General features: G+C 44.7%; 2 protein-coding genes across 4 annotated transcripts; both read left to right on the top strand.

The window, feature by feature from the left end:
* On the top strand, window positions 1-12,156 carry LOC115399666 (lysophosphatidylserine lipase ABHD12). Of its 3 annotated transcripts, XM_030107186.1 has the most exons (15): window positions 1-158; window positions 6,028-6,143; window positions 6,232-6,337; window positions 8,048-8,163; window positions 8,252-8,357; window positions 8,486-8,605; window positions 8,745-8,775; window positions 8,874-8,919; window positions 9,209-9,338; window positions 9,617-9,654; window positions 9,747-9,826; window positions 9,927-10,009; window positions 10,106-10,184; window positions 10,884-11,005; window positions 11,111-12,156. In XM_030107186.1, exons 1-15 carry the CDS (start codon window positions 58-60, stop codon window positions 11,136-11,138), a joined length of 1,302 nt encoding a protein of 433 aa, XP_029963046.1. In that variant the 5' UTR covers window positions 1-57; the 3' UTR covers window positions 11,139-12,156. The 3 variants fall into 3 exon arrangements, with proteins under 3 accessions (XP_029963046.1, XP_029963048.1, XP_029963047.1); XM_030107187.1 differs by lacking the exon at window positions 1-158 and having other exon boundaries at window positions 6,039-6,143; window positions 6,236-6,337; XM_030107188.1 differs by lacking the exons at window positions 6,028-6,143; window positions 6,232-6,337.
* A 2,001-nt stretch (window positions 12,157-14,157) lies between these two features.
* On the top strand, window positions 14,158-24,738 carry tm9sf3 (transmembrane 9 superfamily member 3). Its single transcript, XM_030106259.1, has 15 exons — window positions 14,158-14,250; window positions 15,322-15,517; window positions 15,648-15,770; window positions 18,930-19,090; window positions 19,225-19,302; window positions 19,745-19,876; window positions 19,996-20,162; window positions 20,341-20,435; window positions 20,542-20,672; window positions 22,597-22,736; window positions 22,930-22,998; window positions 23,087-23,233; window positions 23,327-23,410; window positions 23,499-23,575; window positions 24,117-24,738. Exons 1-15 carry the CDS (start codon window positions 14,158-14,160, stop codon window positions 24,182-24,184), a joined length of 1,761 nt encoding a protein of 586 aa, XP_029962119.1. The 3' UTR covers window positions 24,185-24,738.
* Window positions 24,739-25,677: the final 939 nt, after the last annotated feature.

Raw genomic sequence — 25,677 nt, 5'->3', positions numbered from 1 at the left:
TGTGTGTGTGGGTGTGTGTGTCTCAGTGTGAGAGTCGGTGTGGTGTGTGTTTACGTGATGAAGAGGAGAATCCCCAAGCAGGGTCTGGCGTCTCCCCCCCCCAGCAGCAGCAGCAGCGTCCAGAGGAGAGTCCACAGCCAGAGGAAGGACAGCCGGCCGTGAGTTCACTCCACTCCACACACTCCGCACCCTCCTCGTGCCACTCCACACCCCTTCTCTTCGTAGTAAAAGCATTTGAAAGCCAGAAAGTTTAACTATTGCTTCTCTAAAGTTCTCTCTCGCGCCCACCTTCAACTTATCTTCTCTGTAATTTCCCATTGTCCGTGAACGCAGCGTCCAGATTTATGTAATTGATCAGCAGCAGCCAATGAAAGGCTGTGGAGGTTCCCAAACATTGATTTTGAGAAGTTACACAGTGGAGTCACTCAGTACTGCACTGTGCAGTGGTTAGCACGGCCCCCTCATGGTTTATCGGTCTGATTCCAGTCCAGGTCTTCTGTGACCTGACAGGTTTATTTTTGTCACCATGCCGGGTAGATTATGACTGACATCTTCTCATCTGAGGCTCCACTCAGGAATGGATGCAGTGCCCATATTTTTCACATAATCTGCAATTAATGAGACAATAAACTGCTGCTCATTGCAGTTTGTTTATCCTCCTTAAGGTCATTTCCTTCCAGCCACGGTCTTCTAATATTTCGTTAAGGTCATGACTGCCGAAAGATCAGTATTTGCAGTGGGGGCCCTTGCATTTAATAATATCTGATTAGAATGCCTTTAACGGCTCAGATATATTCAATGTCACGTGTGCACCATGGTTTGACTTGCAAGTCAGTGATATAACTTGAGCAGGATTTAAGGAGTGATTCATTCTTCATCAGACTGACTCACACCGTGCCGGCAGCTCTGGCGCTACAACACTTCTACTGGTGTGCATGTTAAGACAGGAACACACTGAGTTAGAGCATTACAAGGACCGGTTTAAGGAAACGAGCTGCTTTTTGAGAATAATGGCCAGTAAAGTAACTGCACTCTGATTTCAAGCGATGGGGTTCTCCAATTTCCTCGATTCAACATTTGAAAGCATATTGCACCTAATAAAAGAATTCAGAACCAATCTTTTAGGTCTGGGTCACTTTAACTTCACATTTATTGTTTCCATTAACTCAGCAGCTGCTGCACTTTAAGTTCTTCTGCAGAATTATGCTGTAATAACATTGCATAATGCTTTCTGATCACAGAGACATTTCTTACAAGAAATAAAACAAAAAACAAACTGTCAGCTATCAACAATAAAACATTATTGTATCTACTTTTGAGTTCATTTATACTTATTTGCAAACTCAAGTGTTCTAAACTGGCTGGTTGTGAAGGATCCTGCTGCATATTAAACAGGATTAATTAAATAAATATCTGATTTGATGTATTGAAGATAAGCTGGAAGTGTTTTTTTTTTTTTTTTTTGAAGGTTCAGGCTCGTTTTTAAAAGTCAGATCATTCACATCATCAATTCAATGATAATATATTGAAATAGTTTGAATTGGTTCTGCTGAATCGGGTCATCAGAACATCTTGACCTTGTCCAGTTGAGTCGATTCACAGTGAGAATCTGCATGAATAGGTTGAGTTAGTCCTGACTTGCTTTATCAGTATTATTCTATAGCTACTCACACACCAGTGAGTTCCCGCACGTCGGCCAGCATCGTCAGTGGTGTAGAGTTTAGCCTCTTGCCTGACAGCAGATCCACCCGGCCTGGTTGGAGTCCTGCGCCGTCCTTTGTGGAGCCGTGGTGTTTATACATGGATTTTCTGCGAGCGCTCATCCTACCACCCAGCCCCAGCCTGAGGGGTCAGCCGGGGACTCTGTAAATTGTGTGACACTCGAGCTTCTCTGTCTGTCTGTCTGACCTGCTCGTGGTGCATCTGCCCTTTACCCAAAGTTGCCACGGCCCCACAACCTTAAATTGGATTGTGCCTGCAGCTGTCTGCATCAACAACGTAATGATGGATTCACAAGCTATGGAGGATGGAAGCTGTGGGGGAACTGAGAGTAATTAAGAGACTAACTTACACTGAACTTACACAAGCAGATATTCCTCTGCTTGTGGCAACGCTTGTCCTTTCACCGCAGGGCTTCGCACTGTTACGCTGCACCTGACGGTATTACGCCGTGACTTCAAGACGTCAGATGAAGGTTAAATTGCACCTATTTGTCTCTTCATTAGCCAAACCTGCAGAATCATACGTGATCCGGTTACAACAGCTGCGAAGGTAGTAATGTGAGGTTTTGTTTGAGATCCTCTGACATTTTAATTCAACCATTTTTAAATTGCTTTGCACTCATCATCTTCCTGCAACCACTGAAGCTCTCCAGCTCGTACGTCGGCTTAATACAATCTAACAAATGTTAGTCTCTGCAGACGTGAAGTTCAGCTTTTCAGTTTCATTTAACAATTACAGCCAATCTTCAAAAACATGAATGCCATGCTTATTTGTGGGGATATTTATCAAACATTTTTGATCTCTGGTTTAATTTCATCCAACAGTTTAACAGTTCCCATTCATTTGTACCAAGGACGCAGGAGGGACGCTCAGCTTTGGGTCAGCCTTGCACTGTGTTTACTTCCCCCCTCGTTTGCATTTGGCGAGGTTGAAGCATAGTGAATTAAAGTCGCCACAGAAGTTAGGAAAGCTTTTCAATTCCATCCGTGTCCTTGATAATGACTGTTTAGAGATATAAAGCTATTGTGTTGGTAACGATGTTTTCACCTTCGCCTCCAATCGCAGATTCCGACCTCTGATCGGTTAATGCCTAATCTGTAATAACAGCCACCAGACTGCAGCACCAGAGCCGATGTTATGAGACTCCAAAGGTTTACTCGGCCAAAGGGTTGCTTTTATTTAGAAGGCTGTGTTTGTTTGGTGAATGAGTAACGATATCAGTGAATTCGGTGTTTTATTTAGTTTTCGCATGCTGAGTCCTGGACCTGAGGGTCGTAGTTAGACCTGTGAAGGGCTGCGGCTGGGTCAGGCTGCGCCCTGCGTCCGTCCTGGGTTTTTACATTACAGTGTGATAATGTCAGCGCAGCGGGAGATTACTGCGGCTCCGTCAGCAGAGTGGGCCATTTTCCCGTCCAGAGGTCGGAGGTCCAGACCCCCCCCATCTCACTCTGCCCAGATGTGGGAGTGGATCCCAACGGTCCCAGCATGCACGGCAGCTTCCGTCACTGGTATTTGTGTGCGACTGGATGAAAGAGAGCATTTAGAAGCGTGTTGGGGCTGCTGAAGTGATAAAGAAAAAAAAAACTTCATGAAAATCCATTCATATGCTTTTCTGTCACAGGCACCCAAATATTGTTGTGATTTTTTTTTTTGCATTCAAACAGCTCAAAACACAGAAAACACAGTGTCAGTAGGATTACTTTCGGTCTTTAAGACGGCCTTTTTCCAGTGTCCCCATCTGAACTCACATCTTGTTTTAGAGCAGGAGTGAGTCAATAATTAATCAATAATCTCTAATCAGCTCCTCTGAGTCTGGACTCCTCTTTGGGTCGTTTCCTTATGATGACTTCATTTGAAGCTGCCATTAAAATCTTGATCAGCCATCGATCTTTGTTTTCTAGGTCAGATTTGGGGTAGATCATAGCCTTAAACCTTTTTTATTTAATTTTTGCTGTTGTTCAGTAAATTCCTTCCATATTCAGGAGCTGCTAGATGTTCGCTGTGCCTGAAATATATTGTATCATATAGCTTTAGTTATTCAGTCCATTAGCTCTGTATGAAGTTAAGATATTCTTATTATTTGTGACCAGGTCCTGTGATAATTCAGATATGCTTCTTCCAGTTTTGTTCTTGTTTGCATTACAAAAGGTTGCAGTCACTTTATTCAGTTCACCTGGACAGTCCAACCTTAGTTCTTCATGAAAGTAGTCTCTGATTACTAAACACATATAAAAATCTGTTGCAAGTTTTATAGCTTGTGTTGACTGCAGCTAATTCAGTCAGGTGAAACTGAAGTATCCAGAGAAACACATGCATGCACAGGGAGAACATGCAAATGTAACGCAGAAAGTCAAATTCAGGAATTCTTGCTGTGAAACTTACCATAAACTCATGTTTGATAATGAAATATTTAGGAAATGTTTGTCTTAATATTTCTGGATGATTGAATCAATCTGACTGTTGTTATGGAGGACTGGAAACTGAACGCAAACAGCTGCTTCCTCTTTGTGTCAGGTTGTAGCTAAAGCAGATGAACACAAATGACAGTGTGTGTGTGTGTGTGTGTGTGTGTGTGTGTGTGTGTGTGTGTACCTGCACTGAAAATCTGGGATGAGGTTTTGAATGTTTCCGGAGGAGATTTGAAAGTGAATATTCAACTAAAGGAGTTAACTCTCCACAGCCTGATTTGGCTGCTGGAATAAATAACCTGCTAGAAGTTCCCCCAGCAGCACAGGGAGATCGGTCTTGAAGTAAAAGTGCTCTTCTGGCTGATTGGAGTGTTAATGGACGGGCTGGGATGTATTGTCCATTAATTGGCAATAGTCTGAACAGCATCCTCTCTTCTGCCTTTGACTTGAGGGAGCGGAGACAGACTCCGGCGACAGCCGGCCGGCTTGATTGTATCGCGCGCTCCTGTTCTCCCACATTCAAGCTGCAGCAGCGCGCTGGTGCACGGAGCCGCCCGCTCCATGCCAGTATGGCTGAACATGCTGTACGTTCCCTTGTACATCTGAAGCACCGGGCTCAGAGACCCTTCAGCGCCTCTCTGAAGGGAGATTTTGGGGATTTTTCTTTTTGGCTTCGACTCCACAATGTGGAAAATGGTTCTTTTTTGCAGCATTGAACAAAGTCGTTCACACAGCCCCCCACCCTCCCTCCTCCTCTCACTGGATGCAGCTCACATCTGCTGAGTCATCACTCCAGAAATGCACTTGGAAATAGGATGTAAAGGGACTGAATAGGAAAAGTTTCTTTTTTTTTTTTTTTTTTTTTACTGTTAATAAATGTCTATATACTTGAGATTAAACAAGGGATGTGAATGGAAATAGGTAGTCCATGATCTGCAGTGGAACAAATAACCTTTTGCTGCCTGTCTGTATACCCATGTTTATTTCTACTTTATTAAAAATGTGCATTTTAGTTTTGGTCTGCAGTGTGGACCGTGAAAAGCCATCACATACGGCTGAATCAGCCGGTTCATGCCTTTCCTGAAGGTGGATTATTTGGGACTACAGAGGAATACGCAGCGTGTTATGAGGGATTGTTGTGCTTGTTGGCTTTCTAATCTTCTACGTAGCGTGTTCATCCTCCCTGAAGCATGAGGACTGTGAGGATTCTGTCTCCTCACCATGTCCCAGAGCTGACATCTGTATGCTCAGAGTACGTTCACTGTGCTTTTAGAGTTTCATTTGCAGTTTGGGCCAGAGACACTGCTGTGCAGGCTCCTTCTTTTTCTGATAATACCTGTGGGTTTGCGATCTGTCCCACGTAGGTTTTTCAAAGTCCTTTGTCTTGACCCTAGGTGATACCGGTCAGCCGTTATAGTCTAACCCAGCTCAGTACCTCCCAGTGTCGGAGTGTCCGTACCTTTCCAGCAGAGCACAGTGCCTCTTCTGACCTGGACCAGTCCAGAGTCCAGCGTTGGCATCTGGATCAAACTGTCTGTCTGTGATCAGCCTCCCTTTGGGTTGTTTTTGATGACTCTTTGTAAAAAAGTGTCTTGGTTTTATTATAATAAATACTGACTTGTGAATCAATTGCTTCCATGGGCTCTACGAAGTGTTCTGAAAGTGATAAATGTTTAATCTGTCGCGGCTCATCGGGCCAATATGACAGAAAAAAGTCATAATCCAACTTATACCAGAGCTGCTCCGAGACCAGGAGGCTTTTAACTGTTCACAGCAAAAAGTCTGTTTCCTTTATTGACATACAGAATGTGAAATAAAGGTCAGTTGGCCAGTGGTCACGTTGTTTTAACAGCTCTCTTTGCTTTGCTTTGCTTTTCTTTTCTTTTTTTTTTTCCAGGTTCTCCTGGTGGCTGAAATGGGGCTTGCTGGCTCTCTTTGTTGTCTTCATTGTGCTTCCTTGTACAGTGAAAGTTTTACCGAATTTGATCCAACACTATGTTTACGCTCACAGACGTAAGTGAACGTCCAGTCATTCCTTTGGAGGTTCTGTAGATCATAAATAAAGGGCCGACCTCTCCCTCTGGTCTCTCCTGTGCCGTAGTCAGGGTGCCGTTCTTTGCCGACCTCAGCCGACCGGATGAGTTCTCCCTTAATCACACCATCAACATGTACTTGACGTCCGAGGAGGGGATTTCCCTCGGTGTATGGTGAGCAGAAGCCATCGTTTTTTTAATGCGTAGGTGGATAAAAAAGTTTCAGAAATAAAGGAAAAACTTTAATTAATGAGGCAGTAACCAGCCTTCTAAGCTGTTTGTTTTCACCCATCCGAGGCACACCGTCCCTGCCAGCCAGTGGGAAGAAGCACAGGGGAAGGACCTGGCGTGGTACCAGGACTCTCTGGGAGCTGGAGGTCCAGTTTTTTAACAAAATCATGAATGACAAAGTCATTCACACAGCCCACAGCCCCCCCTCCTCTTCTCACTGGATGCAGCTCACATCTGCTGAGTCATCACTCCAGAAATGCACTTGGAAATAGGATGTAAAGGGACTGAATAGGAAAAGTTTCTTTTTTTTTTACTGTTAATAAATGTCGATATACTTGAGATTAAACAAGGGATGTGAATGGAAATAGGTAGTTCATGATCTGCAGTGGAACAAATAACCTTTTGCTTTTGCATGTTTTGAGGGATTGTTGTGCTTGTTGGCTTTCTAATCTTCTACGTAGCGTGTTCATCCTCCCTGAAGCATGAGGACTGTGAGGATTCTGTCTCCCCTCCATGTCCCAGAGCTGACATCTGTATGCTCAGAGTACGTTCACTGTGCTTTTAGAGTTTCATTTGCACTTTCTGCCAGAGACACTGCTGTGCAGGCTGCTTCTTTTTTTTGATAATACCTGTGGGTTTGCGATCTGTCCCACGTATTGACCAGTGGTGAGTCGATGCCCCCCTCTGTGTGGAGCTGAATGTTCTCCTCATAATCACTCTGGTTTTCTTCCACCGTCCAGTGGCACTGCCGCTTCGCCCTGACCATCTGCGCACGTTGTACCCTGTGTTCGGTCGTACCCGGTGAAGCACTTTACGGCTCTAATCTGCCACATGAATGAATCTTTTTTTTATGTATTTTCTGCTTGTTTCAGTTTGATCGCTCCTCATTTTTTCTGCAATATCTTTATCATGATTTCTTTGTAATTGTGCAAACACACACACATTGTGCCGGTAAATAAGAAACGAGGTAAATTAATGACTGCTGAAATGAAAAATTAAATTAGGTAAGTAAATTAGCAGAATCATAATATCCAAATATAACAGCTAAAATACAAATTGAGAATAGTAAATTGTAAACAAATTCCAGTTTCAGAGACACAGATGCATTATTTAAGCAGGTCTCTTTCGTCAACATGGCCACACAGGTTTTTCAAAGTCCTTCGTCTTGACCCTAGGTGATACCGGTCAGTCGTTATAGTCTAACCCAGCTCAGTACCTCCCAGTGTCGGAGTGTCCGTACCTTTCCAGCAGAGCACAGTGCCTCTTCTGACCTGGTCCAGTCCAGAGTCCAGCGTTGGCGTCTGGCCTGTGATCAGCCTCCCTTTGGGTTGTTTTTAATGACTCTTTGTGAATAAGTGTCTTGGTTTTATTATAATAAATACTGACTTGTGAATCAATTGCTTCCATGGGCTCTACAAAGTGTTCTGAAAGTGATAAATGTTTAATCTGTCGCGGCTCATCGGGCCAATATGACAGAAAAAAGTCATAATCCAACTTATACCAGAGCTGCTCCGAGACCAGGAGGCTTTTAAATGTTCACAGCAAAAAGTCTGTTTCCTTTATTGACATACAGAATGTGAAATAAAGGTCAGTTGGCCAGTGGTCACGTTGTTGTAACAGCACTCTTTGCTTTTTTATTTTTATTTTTTCCAGGTTCTCCTGGTGGCTGAAATGGGGTTTGCTGGCTCTCTTTGTTGTCTTCATTGTGCTTCCTTATACTGTGAAAGTTTTACCGAATTTGATCCAACACTATGTTTACGCTCACAGACGTAAGTGAACGTCCAGTCATTCCTTTGGAGGTTCTGTAGATCATGAATAAAGGGCCGACCTCTCCCTCTCGTCTCTCCTGTGCCGTAGTCAGGGTGCCGTTCTTTGCCGACCTCAGCCGACCGGATGAGTTCTCCCTTAATCACACCATCAACATGTACTTGACGCCCGAGGAGGGGATTTCCCTCGGTGTATGGTGAGCAGAAGCCATCGTTTTTTTAATGCGTAGGTGGATAAAAAAGGTTCAGAAATAAAGGAAAAACTTTAATTAATGAGGCAGTAACCAGCCCAACCTTCTAAGCTGTTTGTTTTCACCCATCCGAGGCACACCGTCCCTGCCAGCCAGTGGAAAGAAGCACAGGGGAAGGACCTGGCGTGGTACCAGGACTCTCTGGGAGCTGGAGGTCCGGTTTTTATATATCTTCATGGGAACTTAGGCACAAGGTATGATAAATAATGCATTTGTATTATCAGCGGCGCCTGCTGCAGCAAAAAGTTAAAGTTCCCTCCAGCTGGATGTAGTTGTTCTCTCTTGGCCAAACACCAGTTTATTGGGGTGTGTGTTGGTTAATCTTCCCTGCAGGTCGGCCCCTCACCGGATGGGCGTGGCTAAAGTGAGTTATGACCAACACGAGCATATTCATCTTCCAGAGGTCTGATATGAAAGTCTTGGTTGCTGTTCTGATGACAAACAAGCATCGTGTGTCAACAGATATTGAGCGGCCTCGGCTACCACGTGCTGGTGCCCGACTACAGAGGTTGGTGCAAATGAAGATTTATGACTTCTCTTTTCAACATATTTTCCTCTCTATGCTTCCTGCCCTCTGTATTGATTGTAATGCGCGGCCTCCTCACATTGATTTCACGCCACTGGCAGCCACACGATCACAGCAGACTAATGTAGCTGTGCTTGATCGCTTGTTTGTTGTAAGGCAGTCAAAAAGACAACAGTTCAAGCTCAGGTCAGCAGCCACGCAGGTTTTCCCTCTGAGTGGCTGCCACCTGGTGGCAGTGAGCTGAGGTGCTGACGGGAGACACTCTGGGCAGGTTTTGGAGACTCCACAGGAGAGCCGACCGAAGACGGCCTGACTACTGATGCCCTCTACTTGTACAACTGGGTCAAAGCACGCAGCAGAAACAGCCTCATCGTCATCTGGGGACACTCCCTTGGCACAGGGTCAGTATGGATGGCATGATATTATTCACAATCAAAGCTGACTCAGAAGCTCAACCTGCTGCAGAAGTGACTGCCTCTTCTCACAGAAAGCTTTCTGAATACAGTGGGAGGCGATTAAAAAGGCATGTGGTCATAATGTTTGGGCTGATGTGGGTATGCAGTGCATCTAGGTCGGAAATGTCAGACAATGGCCCGGAGCTACACAAAAAACTGGCTCATATTAAAATTAGTGAAAGGAACCGGACAAACCTGAGACGCTGCTTTGTGTCTCCATCCAGGGTTGCCACCAACATGGCTGTTGAACTGGTGAAGCAAGGTGAGCTCTCATGCCTTCGATACCAGATAAACAGCATGATTACGACCTGATTCAGCATGTCAGATCAGAAACTGGTCACTTTTCTCTGTTAGGTGTGGTTTTGGATGGCGTGATCCTGGAGGGGATATTCAACGCCGCTCGGCAGAACATTCCATTTCACCCTTTTATATGGGTAGACCCGTCAAACACACTCATTTGGACTTACGTCTTCATTTTATGTGGTTGCTACTCTATCATACCCGAATGAAACCTGTTGGTCTCTTTTCCACCAGTACTACTGGAAGTATCCAGGCATTGGATACCTCTTCAAGGAGCCATGGGCAGAAAATAAGGTTGTTTTTCCTACTGAAGAAAAGTAAGTTAGTTGCAACAGTCAAATCAAACACTGAGTTCTTCGTCCTTTTGGAATTACAAGTTTTGTGTCATGACTTTATGTTTCATTGTTTTGCAGTTTGAAACAAATGAGAAGCCCGGTACTTTTCCTTCATTCAGAAGACGATCACCTTGTTCCCATATCGATTCCCCAGCAGGTATTGTTACAGTGAAAACAGTCTTATTCAGTCTGGGAGGGTTTTGGAAGTGGGTTGTGTGAAAATATATAGTGTGTGTGTGCGTGTGTGTGTGCGTATTGTGTGGTGTAATGGGATGTTAGCGTGTCCTTTGCTTTAAGAAGCTACCAGCTGTGCCACATGGAAGCAACAACATGTCTTTATTTCACCTGCTGCATTCGGCGTCTTTGATGAGACACTCTGAAATGACAGGTTTGTGCTGAAAGGGGGGTGTTTGGTTAATAAGCACACAGGGTTCACAATTTATGAGCTAAAGAAAATCCATTATTCCACTGCAGGTGATCGTTTGGTGGTTCCTCGTTTGTGCACAGTTCATTTAGAAGCAGAGTCAGTTACTCTGACGGTCGCTGGGCCTCACCTGCAGTAAATCTCACTGCACCGAACCTACTTCACATGGTTTTTAAGTTGCTTGAACACATTTTGTTGTGCACTCGCCTTGCAGGAATGCATGATACTTCTTTTTTTGTCGTGCAGCTGCCTCCTTCTTCACACCCCTGACATGCAAAGTATAATCTATTGTTTAGCAGCTCAGAAGCCCCACTTCAAAGAATGCGACGCTTTCTCTTAATGTACCCGAGGCCTTGGCTTATTTTTGAGCACCTCCTCTCGCAGCATTTTTCTTTCCGGGAATAACAAAGTGTCTTTACATTTCTCTCCCAGTTGCATGAAGTAGCGGCGAGCGTTCAGGGTGCAGAGCGAGTGAAGATGGTGACATTCGAGGGCTCTCTGGGATATCTGCACAACGGTTTATACAGAGACCCCCGACTGCCCGGCATCATAAAGTGAGAGAAGATTTCACTAATAATACGCTAACTGATGGTATTCCAGGCTGGCCGGATAAACCTGTGTTTGCTAAAGAGTGTGTGTCGTTATGATATCGTTCACAGGGAGTTCGTGCAGTCGCTGGAAGGATGAAGGAAGCAGACGACCTCGTCAATCACACTGACAGAACCCATTTGGTTTGATTGAATGAAGCATATGTGTGTGTGATACATGTGATTTCCTGGCATGAATCTAGAGGCTTGAAATCTGAATGTACTTAATGTCTTTTTTTTATTTTTTTATTTGAAGACAAGTTGTTAAAGATGAAAAACATCTGTGTTTTAACCTGTCACAACTGTTTCACGTTTTTAACGGATGATTTTATCATTCTTAATCAACACAGGGAATGTGATTATGATACGACATTATCAGACGTCCTCTGGTGTTGCGATGCTGCTCATTTGCTGTTTAATAATGATCGCTCAATCTGTTCATCCGTTCCCAGGCTTGAGGTCAGTGTGACATTTAATGGTGCGATTAGAGGAATGGCTAAAAACTCTTGTAACTTTCGTCACAATAAGTCCGCATAGTTGTGTATTTGTTACGAGAAAGCACACTCATTGGCCCAAGAGGAGTAAGAGCCCGTGGAAGAACATACACCATTTTTTCAAATAAATTTATACTGAAATTGTGGAATGTGTCCTTTCATTATCATTAATATATTTTGAATCAAACAACCAACGTTTAACCAGTCCAGCAGTGGGAATAATTAAATTACATGAACTCAAGTATTCTACAATAATAGTAGTGTATAGTTTCTTCTCCGTGGTATTTTAATAATGCTTCTCAGTAAAAAAAAATCCCACTGGGGAGATTATTTTGTGATTATTATTTTTGTGAAAACATGCATGTGTGGGATGAGCAGCAGAACTGAGCATGTGAGTGGTGCACTTGAAAAACTTGCCACAGCTTTGCAAATTCCACACAGTGTTCCTTTGCTGTTGCTGTTGATTTTTCTTTTTAAGCTTTATCTCTAGAGTCTGGGCCCGCATGTTCTCCTCCGAGGCGTCCCCTCACAGAGCAGGGTTGTTCAGAGAACTTGGAGTGGAGAGGATGGAATACCTGCCAGCAGTCCTGACCTCAACCCCACTCAACATCTGTGAACATCAGCTTGGGTGTGAAGTTTGTACCAGAGTGATCAGCACACTGGTCGACCCTGCTTCACTGCTGCCTGACGAATGCAGGCTTGTTGATGCCGTGCACGATTTCTCGACACTCTGGACACTTACAATGAGGAATTACGTCTTATTTATTATTGTCTTATGTTTCATTTTTCAGGTTTCAATGATCATGAGTGTAACCCACATCCTCAACTATGCTGCTCTTCCTACAAATGTCTCGCCATTAATAAGGGAGTTAAACATGTTTTAATCATTTAACATTTATTGCCTATTTGTGCATACTTGAAATGTTCAAATGATCCGCCATCTTATCAAAAATCAAAGATTATAGAAATAAAATACATGTTTCATATAAGTGGGAGCAAATATCCTGTTGTGTTAAGTTCACTGTTCACTCACTGCTCCTACCTGTAGAGTTAAGGTAACAATTTTTCTTTTTTTAAAATCTACTCATATTTGCTTGATTTCTGTGTTGTTTATTGTGTTATTTAGTTTGTGTACAGCAAACTATGAAGTGCCGTATGAATGAAGACAGATTGGAGACTGTGAACAGGGTGAATTAAATGCAGAGAAATAATTTCTTTAAGGAGATCAATAAAAAGTAATTTAACTTTAGGAAAAAGTGGAGAGTCCAAACTAAATTAGTTACAGTGATGCTCACTCACTGGTACTTTATACATTTATGTTCTAATACCTCTTTGGGGTGTGGGGGACTGGAGCAGGTCCCATCTGACACACAGCACTAAAAGCAGGCTACACCCACACAGATCAGCTCTTTATCGTGGACCAATGAGAGTCACTGATTTACCCCAAATGCAAGCAGGTTGTACAGAAAGCTGTGCACACACAGGGACTACATGCAAACTCCACACAGAAAGGCTCCCAAACCTATCGAACAAAGCTGTGTCCCACTGACGCTTTATACTCTGATTATAACAATTTTGACAAAATAACAGTAAAAATATATATCACACTTAAAGCCATTGGTGGAACCCTGACCTCACTAATGAGGTGCCGACCCTGAGGGCAAAGGGCTAGAACCAAACAGAACAGTCTTTAAGGGATGCAAAGTGGGGTCCAGTACACACTAGAGCTCTGAAGAATCGTGTTTCCATACTCACCAAAACTTTGATCTTAACTACATTTTTCTGCAAAGTTGGGGTGAGTAAGCAGACAGGGGCTTCACATGAACTTGGGCAAGGAACGCATCCTCTGATAGAATGTCTACAGCACTTTATATCAAATCATTTATGAAGAGTAAAGCATATGGTTGACAAAATATTTGGGGTTAGGTTAAAAGCACGGGCCAAAGATCATAAAATGGCATCCCGAGTTAATTATAAAAAAAGATATTGAAAAGTTTTGAGTCAAGTAAACCTCAGAACTGGAAAATGATTTTTTTTTTTTCATAAATAACTAGATTCACTAGTAGATTCACTAGATAGATAGATAGATAGATAGATAGATAGATAGATAGATCACGTTTTAATCACAGTGTGAAACTGATAACTTGCCCCAGCATGAGGAAGCACTCCCTACAGGAAGAGGGACTCCGACAGTGTGCAGTGCGCACTTTACACACGTCAATGTATGGAGAGTGTGACATCGTCCTGCAGCTTTAGGCCCATTCAGCGGCCACACCGGCCGGTGGAGGGTCTCCGTGGCCGCCGCGGGCCCGCGAAACCCGCTTCCTTCCGCGGCTCCGGGACCTGAAGCTTCAGTCCTGGCACTCAGATGACGTGGCTGAAGGTTGCGGACGCCGCGCCGACACCGTTCCATAACTCACCGCTTTCCGCGCTGACTGGTGCTGCGTCATCACGTGACCCGGCTCGGCCAATCGGGCGCGCCGCGATGAGAGCTCGCGGAGCGCTTTACGCCATATGCGTATGAGAGCATCCCTAAAATTGCCTCTGTCATACAACCAGGAAGAAGGTGGGATAGCCCTCCGAAGCTAACAGCCCCAATCTCTCTGCTTACTTTCTCCGAAAATAATGGGATCCTCCCGGTGGAAGGTGGCAGCGGTGGCGTTTCTCGCGCTGGTGGGCTCGCTCTCACCTGCCGCCGCAGACGAACACGACCACACGGTAAGACGGCGTTGGGAAGAGGCCGATTGAGAAAAGAGGGAGCCTTGAAAATAATGGACGTTTGTGCTCTGTCTAACCTGCTGCTAACTGTAGCTGCGACGGCTAGCTGCGTGCCAGAAAACCCCACCGGGGACGTGACAGGGCTGACGGCTCGGCCTGCCGGGTTGTGCGGCGGCATGCGGCGAGTTAGCAGGCAGATAGGCGCACGATTTGCCGGTTAACTTGTCACCACTTTATCGGCCTAAGTGCTTATGGCTAACGCTACAGGCTAGCTTGTTAGCACGGCGGAAACTGCACTCAAGTTAGCAGTCAGCTAGCAGCAGAGAGTTGTACAAGCTGCTTCTAAAGCCTTTCGAGGGACATTTTATGAAATGTAGTCCACTGGGACACTGGTTAAGGCCTCCCAGAGCACCAAATGTGTTTACATGTCACTCCGAGGCGCTCTAATTACAATTGGATATAGCAAGGTAATAAGGTGAATTACTCTGCTACCTCCACGTAATCCAGCTATGGCTGCATGAACTTCTTTGCGTGGTACACGGATGCAGCGATAATCTAATGTGTGCCTGGGGTAAATAAGTGTTTGCCCCGGGTTTTGCCCAACTGGTGTGTGGCCTTTGCCTGCACAATTTAGGTTGTGTGTGCATTAGTTGCACTTGAAAATGTCAATATGCTATTTTTTTTTAATGCATCAGTCTGTTGCAATGATTTGGATTTATGGATGTTTTCCTGAAACACAGTGATTTTTGATGTTATTGTGTGTTAGTGTGAAGGTACTTAATGTTATTTTACTGTTGATGGGCCAGATTAAACATGATTGATGGGATTGGTTAGTTAGCAGGCAGATGCAGTTGGAATAGGATGTAACCCCACTAGACTTGTGTTATTACTATTACTTTAGACATCATGGATTCTTACTGACCCAGAACTCACTTGTGTGTATCGGTATTTCATGAAAGCTTGTCATATAAAACCAGCTAGACTTGCCAGACAGGTGAATGCAATTCAAGACAATGTAATCATCCTTCAAGTTTTTTTTTTTTTTTTTTGCTTCTCTCTGTGTTGTTGCAGTACACAGATAAGGAGGAGGTAGTTTTATGGATGAACACGGTGGGGCCTTACCACAATCGACAGGAGACATACAAGTATTTCTCGTTGCCCTTCTGCGCGGGATCCAAGAAGACCATCAGTCACTACCATGAAACCCTGGGAGAAGCTCTGCAGGGTGTGGAGCTGGAATTCAGTGGCTTAGACATAAGGTTCAAAGGTATTTTACTGATTCCTGTTCAGCCCATGAGAAGCAACATGAGCAGTATTATACTAACTTGCCATACAATTCAGAATACAGAGGTCTGATCTTTTTCCTCTCTGATTAATTGTGTTTTTGATCCCTGCAGACGAAGTCATGCAGACAACATACTGTGAAATTGATCTGGACAAGGCCAAGAGGGATGCCTTTGTGTATGCCATAAAGAATCACTACTGGTACCAAATGTACATAGACGACCTGCCCATCTGGGGTAAGTGAAACCCCTTTTCTGCTAGAAACAACCTGTTGATCTCCAGATTTGAGGCTTTGTGCTATTTTTATCTTCAGTTTTGCCTCGGTTAGAAGGCGTACCACTATCCATCATGCTGATCACAAAGGTTATTCCAGCGATATCCTGCTCGTCTTATCTCACTGTTTGAAAAGTTGACCCGTCTATTCATGAATGACCTGCCTTGCAGAAATGCACTATACTGTGTTTCACTCAGCACAGCAAAACGCACCGGAGTGTATACCTCTGGGCAATCCAGCAGAATGTTTCCCGAGTCTTTTGAATTCGACTGCGTGCTGGTTAATCAGCTCTTAAAGTTGAACATGAGTCATCATCTTGCGCAGTAAAATGGTGACTTAATGTTTATATGAGGCTCAAATGCAATGTGTAGACCAACTACCTGCTCTCATTTGGAGATTTTTCAAAATTGTACTTTCTTAATTTCTGCACTGTTGAACCTCCATGTGTGACTTCCCTTTGATGCAGCAAATCAAGTCAGAAGGATATTCGTAGCTCACGATCACTCCTGACTCGTAAGAGTGATCAGTGTTACCAGTTTGTACAGTGGTGCCACTCCCACGGCTGCTCAAACATCCCTGTGTGCGTTATTGGTGGTGTAGGTGGGGTCAGTTCCTATATTTATTCAGATACGCTTCAAGGTTATATATTGCACGTCAAGATATTTACAATGTGTCCACAAAGAAATCCGTTAATTAAACCCGATGTTCAGTTTGCCATCGGAGCTGCTCATATCTGAATCGGTGAGATATGGAGTTATTCAGAGAGCGCTCAGTGACGGCAGGTCTGGCGTGAGGTGCTTCAGGAAGCAGATTGGTTGACCAAGGCAAGTGTGCTAGAACTGTAACTTTGTCTTTGTTCCTGCAGACACACACACACGTGGACACACACACGTGGACACACAGTCTGTGTGAAACGGTTGTAGATCTGAGTTTAGGGCAACAAATTGTCCTGGGACAATGAGGGAAAAAGTTCCTTGGGCCTGGGTTACTCAGCATTGTTCTGACTCTGCAAACAGATATTTTAATAAAATCCTGAGAAATGCCATGAAGTCCCGCCAGTGTCAATAACCACCCAACTAATGACACTGATTATAAAACCGGTTTGAAGCTATAAATATAACATACTTCTCTAGGGATGAGTACCGAGCTCTGATACTTCTAAAATATGTTGAAATACTGCAGTGTCGATTAGCTCTGACGGTAACAGTTCCTTTAATGGTACTTTACACCAGTGGTCTCAAACATTTTTTGCACCGCGAACTGGTTTTAGACAACATAATTTTTCCGTGAACCGCCAGGACAGTGTGAAAAATGATTCAACAAGGACTTAATGAAGTATGGGAAAAATAAACAAAAACTGATGGAGCGTGGAAAGAAGTGCTGATGGAACCAGTGTTTTTCACAATGAAACTTTTTATTCCTTCTTTGTGGCCTGATACAAAATAATCGATGGACAATTTAGTCTCCCAGATAGTCGTTTTTCAGGTTTAATAAAGGTGTTTTTTTTTTAATCTTGCTTAATTGAGCTTTTGTTTTTTTATGTATATTTTCAAAATGTTATTTTTCAAAAAAAACTAGTACCAAGAATGGTGTTAAAGTGCCGGATCGATAAACAGTATTGATATAAGAAGTTGTAAATAAACTCTGAACAATGCCCATCCCGATACTTCACAAACATGCTGCAATTTTTGCCAGCCCCCTGCAAACTGTGGTGGCAATGCAGAGTACTCTTGATTGGACTTAAACTTCATTTTTTTCATATATATATATTCTGTTTGAAGTGCCGTGTGGACAGGTTGCATGAAAGTTACAGACCTCCATGAGCGGATGAACTGTAGTTAAATGTATTTTAGTCCTTTTTTTGTTGGTTCGGTGCCTTCTGATCAGCCAATATTTCGACAGATATGCTGCCATGCACATGCACGGAGACATAATTCCTTGAAGGGAAGTCAGTCTTGCGCCACACACGTGTTCATATTCAGTGATGTAAATCATGTGCAGGCCTCGCAGGAAGTAATCCAACCTGCTTTTTATGTGGCCTGTGAAAGGACCATAAACAGTTTGACCACCTTCATAACGTCAGTCAGATTGGTCCAGTCTTATCAGATAAACGCTGAGGTGGTTCATTCAGGTTTCATGCATTTAACACCTGTGTTCACAGAAGTAGCTGGTATAAAGTCTGTAACCATTATTGACACTTCTTCTAAACTACTGACTTCTTAATCAGAGTTAGACCTCAGCGGGAGACGTGTTCATAGAATAAAGGAAGCTGGTAACCTGTAGAGTGTTTCAGCTGGCAGTTCCTCCACCGTAACCCTGCTACCAGCGATGGTGTGTGGCTTCAACCCTGGTGTGTGCGCCCGCCTGCTTTATCCATTTCAGGGTCCCAGGACGCCAGAGTTTCACATTATTTAGTTATCATGCTCTAACATGGAGAAATTATTTAGAGGCTAATCTTTGAATTTGCTTTAACCGTTGCGTAATCGACTCAGAGACACTCGCTGTGGAAGGGAAGCATGTTGAGCTCTTGTGTGAAGCATATTTTTAATGTAATTTATAGTTACAATATGTGTAACCATGTGGGAAATAAGAGTGGATTTTTATATAGACGGCTGCTCCGCTGATGTATTTTTGGAGGCCGGCTGGCAGTTTAGGATCACTAGAGTTTGAGGAGGACAAAAAGAGGTTTTCTGGTGGGGATTCTGTGGCCAGCAGATACTCAGTGACAGTAACAAGCTCACGATTTTATCTTCCCAGAGCACTACAGGCTTGGATCGGTCATTTTTAAGTTAAAACACTGAAAGTATGAAGCCGAAAAGGGAATATGACTCAGTTAAACACCTTCTAAATGATAACTTGTCAGCTGATTGACTGAGAGCTGCTGCTGTCGTTTTATCAAGCTGTTTGTCAGATATGTAAAAGCTTCAGAGCTTGAGTCTGGTGTTTGGTGTTGTTCTGTGCTGTAACATGTCGGGACTGTGTCGACCAACAAAAAACACACATTACAGGATGAGAGGCAGAGGTGTTAAAATCCAGTGGATTCCTGAAGCTCTGTCTTCTGAAATCAGCTCTTTATTTAACCACCTCTGAAGTTCTGCTTCGCGTTTTTATAACGTTTCAGGAATTGTTGGCGAGGCAGACGAAAACGGAGAGGATCACTACCTGTGGACGTATAAGAAGCTGGAGATCGGCTTCAACGGCAACAGAATCGTAGATGTGAATCTCACCAGCGAAGGGAAAGTCAGACTCGTGCCAAACACGAGAATCTCGATGTCTTACTCTGTGAGTACCACCTATTGATTTCCTTTTTCTTCTCTTCTTTAGAGTAAGTCTGCAGTAATGTCTGTAGTGTGAGCCTTGTAACCTCCCGGGCTCAGATCAGTGACGCCTTTCCTTCTGATCCTTTTCTGCCGCAGGTCAAGTGGAAGAAGTCGGATGTGAAGTTCGAGGACAGATTTGACAAGTACCTGGATCCGTCCTTCTTCCAGCACAGGGTGAGCCGAGTGTTGGGTCTTCATGTCAGACAGTCGGCAGCTTGCTGTTGCGGCACAGTCCAGTCCTTTCAGAAGCTACAAGCCCTTCTCTGTGCTCCGTGTTGGAGTCGAGCAGCTCAGTCACTTTGTGCTGACTCTCCAACTCCTCCTGCCATTGTGGCTTAAAGCCAGTGGCGCTCTTTCTCCACAGAATGATTTTCAGAGTGAATTTTTTAGTTTGACAGTCTATTAATGAAAACGGATTTTCTCCACTGTGGCCTGACTTCCTCAGAGACCTTTACAGTCGATGCACGGCGAGCCTCCAGTTTCACTGAAGCATTAGAGAAGGCTTACAGCGAAAAAACATTTTCACCCTCTTCCAAACTTCACCGTGTCGATAAAGCGCTAATCTCTAATACGTTACAACCTGAAGAGGTGTGGACTGACTGACTGCTGGTTTCAGATCCACTGGTTCTCCATCTTCAACTCCTTCATGATGGTCATTTTCCTGGTGGGCCTGGTGTCCATGATTCTCATGAGAACGCTAAGAAAGGATTACGCCAGATACAGCAAAGAGGAGGAGATGGATGACATGGTAAGTCTGCACTTGAATGTGTGTTCTTTACAGAAATGTGTGAAAGATCTGAGTCATCCCTCATGACTGTGACTGTATTCCCCCCCCCCCCAAACCCCCCTCCTGATGGGTCCTAACAGGACAGGGACCTCGGAGACGAATACGGGTGGAAGCAGGTGCACGGGGATGTCTTCAGGCCATCGAGCCACCCGCTGATCTTCTCCTCGCTCATCGGCTCCGGCTGCCAGATCTTCTCCGTCTCCCTCATCGTCATCATTGTCGCCATGGTGGAGGACCTGTACACCGAGTAAGAGAGCTCACGACAAGAAAAAAAACTGACTGTGGAGATTCATTCTCAAGCACAGAGGTGGAGCTGAGTGCAGGGATGTATTCAAAACAGCTTTTGAGGAGGATTGAAGGCCCAACACTTTGAAAAGAAGTGGTCTTCGCCTGATTCAACGGGGACCGTTTGTCCTTCTCTGCAGGAGAGGATCCATGCTGAGCACGGCCATTTTTGTGTATGCTGCAACTTCGCCCGTTAATGGCTACTTCGGGGGGAGTTTGTATGCAAAGCAAGGAGGTAATAAATCGCTGAAGATGCACACATTTTGCCGTTTGGTTTGAGAAGCCGTTAAGTTGCTGGTGTTCTGACTCTGTGTGTGTGTGTGTGTGTGTGTGTATCACAGGCAGGAGATGGATTAAGCAAATGTTCATCGGGGCCTTTATGATCCCGGCCATGGTGTGCGGGACGGCCTTCTTCATCAACTTTATTGCGATCTACTACCACGCCTCCAGAGCCATCCCCTTCGGCACCATGGTGGGTTTCTGCGCCGCAGCGCTTCTTCAGCAGCAAACCGAGTCAAAACCGAGCAGTGGGTCTGTCATGAGTGAGACTGAAGGGAAGTCAGTATCAGTGTTGTACAAGTTAACACAACTATTTCCTGAGTTGCTGCAGTGAAAATGAGGGATTCCCAAAATTAACTTCACTGATTTTAAAGATATAATTGATGCAGGGTCTAAACAGATGTTTATAATACTTTTTATCTATTTACACAGCACAGAAATCCAGTTACAGTCTGGTTTCAAGCATCTCTTCACAAAAGGCTCGTTTGGCTTTGAATTTTACGATTTTCAGTTGTTACAAGTTGATCTCTGAAGTTGCACCATCTGGTGTCAGTCCCACATCCACAATCTGAGGATTTCGGAGGTATTTCGAAATGCAGAATATCTACAACAACTTAAAACTCTGGGGACAGCTGAGACTGGCTGTTTCTCCACACATGAACAGGAAACGAGTGATTGGTATTCATCTGACACAGATATATCATTTTTCAGAAACTGAGGAGTAGAGTTGGTCCGCTGGTCTCGTAATGAATAAATGAACTAAACTGGGGAACAAACAAACTGATGAGAGATGGTGTGAAGTATAGTTTGACACTGATGGGGGTTTTTAGAATAAGTGCGAGCGTTTCTGCTGCGGTCAGTCTGAGTTCACTTAAGGCTTTAGTCATGTTAGACTGTGGAGATTTAAGAAGAATAGCCGGGATTATTATTGGCTTGAGTCACAGAGAGCAATATAAAAAAATATTACTTCAAAAGATCCTTCCGTCTTCTATACCAGAAGTGTCAAACATAAGGGCCGTGGGCCAAAACTGGCCAGCAAGAGGCTCCAATCCGGCCACCAAGCCACCAATCAGATTTAATTTTTTTTTTTTTAATTGATTTTGCTATTAAGCACCTTCCTACAGAGTCGTGGATGCAACACAGAGCAGAGACCCGAGCTGCGATATGAGTGACGCTGCCATGAAAGCTAGCTAACTAGCATCAGCCTCAAAGTCCGGGTCTAACAACACCATAATTTACCTCCACAACACACACAGCCACGTCATTAAAACAGCAGTAGCCTTTAGACGAGCGGCTCACGCTTGGTTCCTGCCTTCGTTTGGCCAGTTGCAGCTACGCTGTGACATTTATGAGACCACACTCTAAACAGCGTTGTCAAAGTTAATTGGTTGTTTTCAGTTTTGTTAGGTTTTCTGGTATTTGTTACTGCCACAAGTGTTGGAAAATAGCGCTGATAATCAGTGTTTGTGCATCGTTTTCATGGCTCCAGTTAAAGTTTCCTTTGTTTCATACATGATCAAAATATCAGCGTCAACAACAACCCGGCGTTTGTGGCTTTACGAGTTCTCTTGTGTCGAGGTGAATTCTGCATCTAAAGCCGATTTGTTCTCTAACTTTTCGGCTATTTTTCAGCCCACAGACGCTTCCTCCATAAACAGCTGTTAGTAATTAGGACAGTGAAGAGTTTGTTTGGCTCCAGTCAACAGTCCATCAATCATAATTGTCAAGTCGCAGTCCTGAAGTGAAGCCGTTCCTGCTGCATCTGCCAGCCTCGCTGTGCAAACAGAGCAGAGACGGGAGGAAATCTCAGGCAGTTCGCCTTTTATTTTTGTTATTTTGGTTTTGTTTCACTTTAAACTCCTGAAGGTCATCAGATAATAGCAGCGTTTCCACGTGTGGTCCTGGTAATTTAATAAGCGGGGAGGTTGTAACCCAGGATCGCGCCGGGAGCATTAATAACGGCGGCGATAACGGCGCCTCCTAAAACGGATTCGGCCCTTTATTAAATGTCATTGAGATTGTTTCTGGAACAGTCGGAGGACGTTAGCGATCAGCGGAGGACGGCTGTAAAACGCAGAGCAGCTGCTGAGAGTGAGTCACTGCGGTCCGTTCTGCAGGTCGCCGTCTGCTGCATCTGCTTCTTCGTCATCCTGCCGCTGAACCTGGTGGGAACCATCCTGGGGAGGAATCTGTCCGGCCAGCCCAACTTCCCCTGCCGAGTGAACGCCGTGCCGCGGCCCATCCCGGAGAAGAAGTGGTAGGTGCAGTGTGGCGTGGGGACGGCGTGGATGGCAACCCGTGAGACCAACAAGAGGTCCAGAGGGAGAAAGGGAGGGAAACTGCTCAAACCCGGGGCGCCATCATTGTGCAGAATGCAGAGGAGCGACACAGCGCCCTCTGGTGGATCCAGCCATCTCTTCCAACACTCATCCGTGTGCTGAATGTTTCAGGTTTATGGAGCCGGCTGTCATCGTCTGCCTCGGAGGGATCCTTCCATTCGGTTCCATTTTCATAGAAATGTGAGTACGTGCGCTTGGCGGCCGGGCGGCGGCGGCGATCTGGAGCCGACGGCCGCAGACTGACCTGCTTCCTGTCCCCGTCTGCCAGGTACTTCATCTTCACGTCGTTCTGGGCCTACAAGATCTACTATGTGTACGGCTTCATGATGCTGGTCCTGGTCATCCTGTGCATCGTGACGGTGTGCGTCACCATCGTGTGCACGTACTTCCTGCTCAACGCCGAGGACTACAGATGGTGAGCCGGCGCTCCGTCCCACTGCAGCAGGAAGTCTTCGTGATGTATAGAGGAGGAAAATGCTCACCTCTGGTGTTTCTGCTTGTCTTCCAGGCAGTGGACCAGCTTCCTGTCTGCTGCTTCCACTGCGGTTTATGTTTACATGTACTCTTTTTACTACTACTTCTTCAAGACTAAGTAAGCGCCGCCCGTCCGTCAAGCCGTTCAAATCCGATTCAGCAGTGGAGGATTGTTCACCCGGGGTCTTCTGTGTGTTTTCTCTCAGGATGTACGGACTTTTCCAGACATCTTTCTACTTTGGCTACATGGCTGTGTTCAGCACTGCTCTAGGAATCATGTGTGGTGAGTGTCGAAAATGAGTTGAATCATTTTTTTTAACCTTCAGAGAAACTCCTGCTATTTGGTGATGTTAATGGTGAGAATACCAAAGAAAAACTAGGGTGTAGTCACTTTGCTGATGGGGGTCCTGCTCAGGTGACCACCTCAGCCTCGAGATCTGAACCTGCGGACCCCAGATCCCAAGTCCACCTCTGCCCCACCCTCCAGTCTGGATTTGTCAGTGAAATTGCTAAAAGGTCTATTTCGGTTGATGCTCAGTGAGATTTTTAATTACCAGCGCTGTGTTGGGATGAGAACTCGGGTTTTCTCCATCTGTTTATCAGTGCAGTTCAGTAGTTTGCTCTCCAGTCAGACTCGTTTATCTGCTGACGATGCGCATGCCAGCGAGCGCCGTCTCCCGGGCCGTCCCTGCATCTGCCGGCTCGCTCTGCAGATGCCGGACGTGCCTTTCCGCGGCGCGCTCGCAGCTTTATGGGACGGCCGGGCGCAGCGCCGCCGTCGGCAGCCTGAAGCTCGCTCACTCCGCTGCTTGTTGTTCTTCCAGGTGCCGTCGGATACATGGGAACAAGTGCCTTTGTGAGGAAGATCTACACAAATGTGAAAATTGACTAGGAGCGAGCCAAACAGGGATGTTCAATGGATTTGCCTACGTGTACCCTGAGAGACGACGGGCACAAGTCATTCTTTATTATAACTTTTCTTTCTTGCAAAGAGATTGAGAGAAATCTCGCTTTGTACTATTGTAGTTTTTTTTTTTTTCCATTTTTTTTCTGAATGAATTTCGACGCCGCAGCTCAAAGCCAACAGGAGGAAGTCTGCGGGAGAGATCTCACTCACCGGGTTCTGTTTTTATCGGTTGCTTTCGAAACAAAACGTCGGGGCGAAAATATGTAAGGCTGACATGGCATCTCCTTCTCCAACCAACCCAATCCCACCTGAGACCAGAGAACTTCAGTGTTCATGGATGGAATCGTGTAGCTCTCTTCAGTGAAGAGGCCTAAAGCGTGGTGAAAGCCTTGGTTCTGTTCTGTCAGGATATTGGAGAGTTGTGGTCCGTGTCCGTGTTCTGATTTCTATTTTGTATTCTCGGAGTTACTCGATTTGTTGTCGCCACACAGCACAGTAGTTTCTCAGTTCACTCCCACCGGAAGAAGAAGAAGAAAGAAGTGTTCACTCGATAATCATTCCCCTCAATTTGGATGGCGTTCGATTCCCGGTTCCGGTAGCAGTCCATCCAGTCCAGGAGAGGTTTTAGTCCTGCTGTAGTTTACTGTACAGAGCAGAGCAGAGGGGCGGGTCAGCAGCCGAGGTACAGACGGGGCGGGTTTTTAAAATGGATGTTTGGTGTGATCCCATTTCCCCGTTGAGTCTTATGTTTTCTAAATGTTTGGGTTTGAATGAAGTCTACTTGTAAAGATAATATATGGATGGGGGGGGAGTGTATATAACCTTAATAATGTACCTTTAGATGTAGATCCCGGATGTATTTTCGTTGTACAGATTTACTACAGGGTGTTTTTTTTAAACGAATCTTTCAGTTAAAGGATAAAGTTCTGTTTTGTTTTGTTTGGTGCTTGGGGTGTGGCTGCTGGCGCTGTTACATCTTGCCTGAAATTGCATGAGGTTTTCACCGAACCATTTGATTATCGATTCCTTTGCAGTCAGCAGTTCTGTTTTTTTTTTTTGTTTGTTTTTTTTCTTTGTCAATCTCAAAATGCGACGGGCACATCATGGTTTTTGATTTCACCTATGATTTAAAAGCTTTAAAGAGGCTCTACATCTTCTGGTAAGCCATTTCCCCCTCACGTTCTGTTGCCTAACCTGAAACATTATTTGTGAATGTCAGACGGAGCGAGGCAGCTGTTGCTTTGTTTCTGCAAACATGCTGTACAAAGTTTATGTACACTTAAAAACTAGATGTTTTCATAACCACACACAGTGCTGCGGAGTGTTTCCAATGCTTCCCCCCCCCCCCCATTTTTGTGTAAATACAGTCTGTACCCTCCTTGTATGAGAAGTGGCAATGCCTCTTTTTTCTTTTTTTTATTTTAATTTCCAGTTCTTCCCCACTGAAGTTGATTTTTGGCACCTCATGTTGTGTACCG

Source organism: Salarias fasciatus, chromosome 13 (genome assembly GCF_902148845.1).
Source record: "Salarias fasciatus chromosome 13, fSalaFa1.1, whole genome shotgun sequence".
In the NCBI taxonomy this organism is placed as follows: Eukaryota; Metazoa; Chordata; class Actinopteri; order Blenniiformes; family Blenniidae; genus Salarias; species Salarias fasciatus.
The sequence above is the reverse complement of the archived record's forward strand: the minus strand, read 5'-3'. Positions and strand labels throughout refer to the sequence as shown.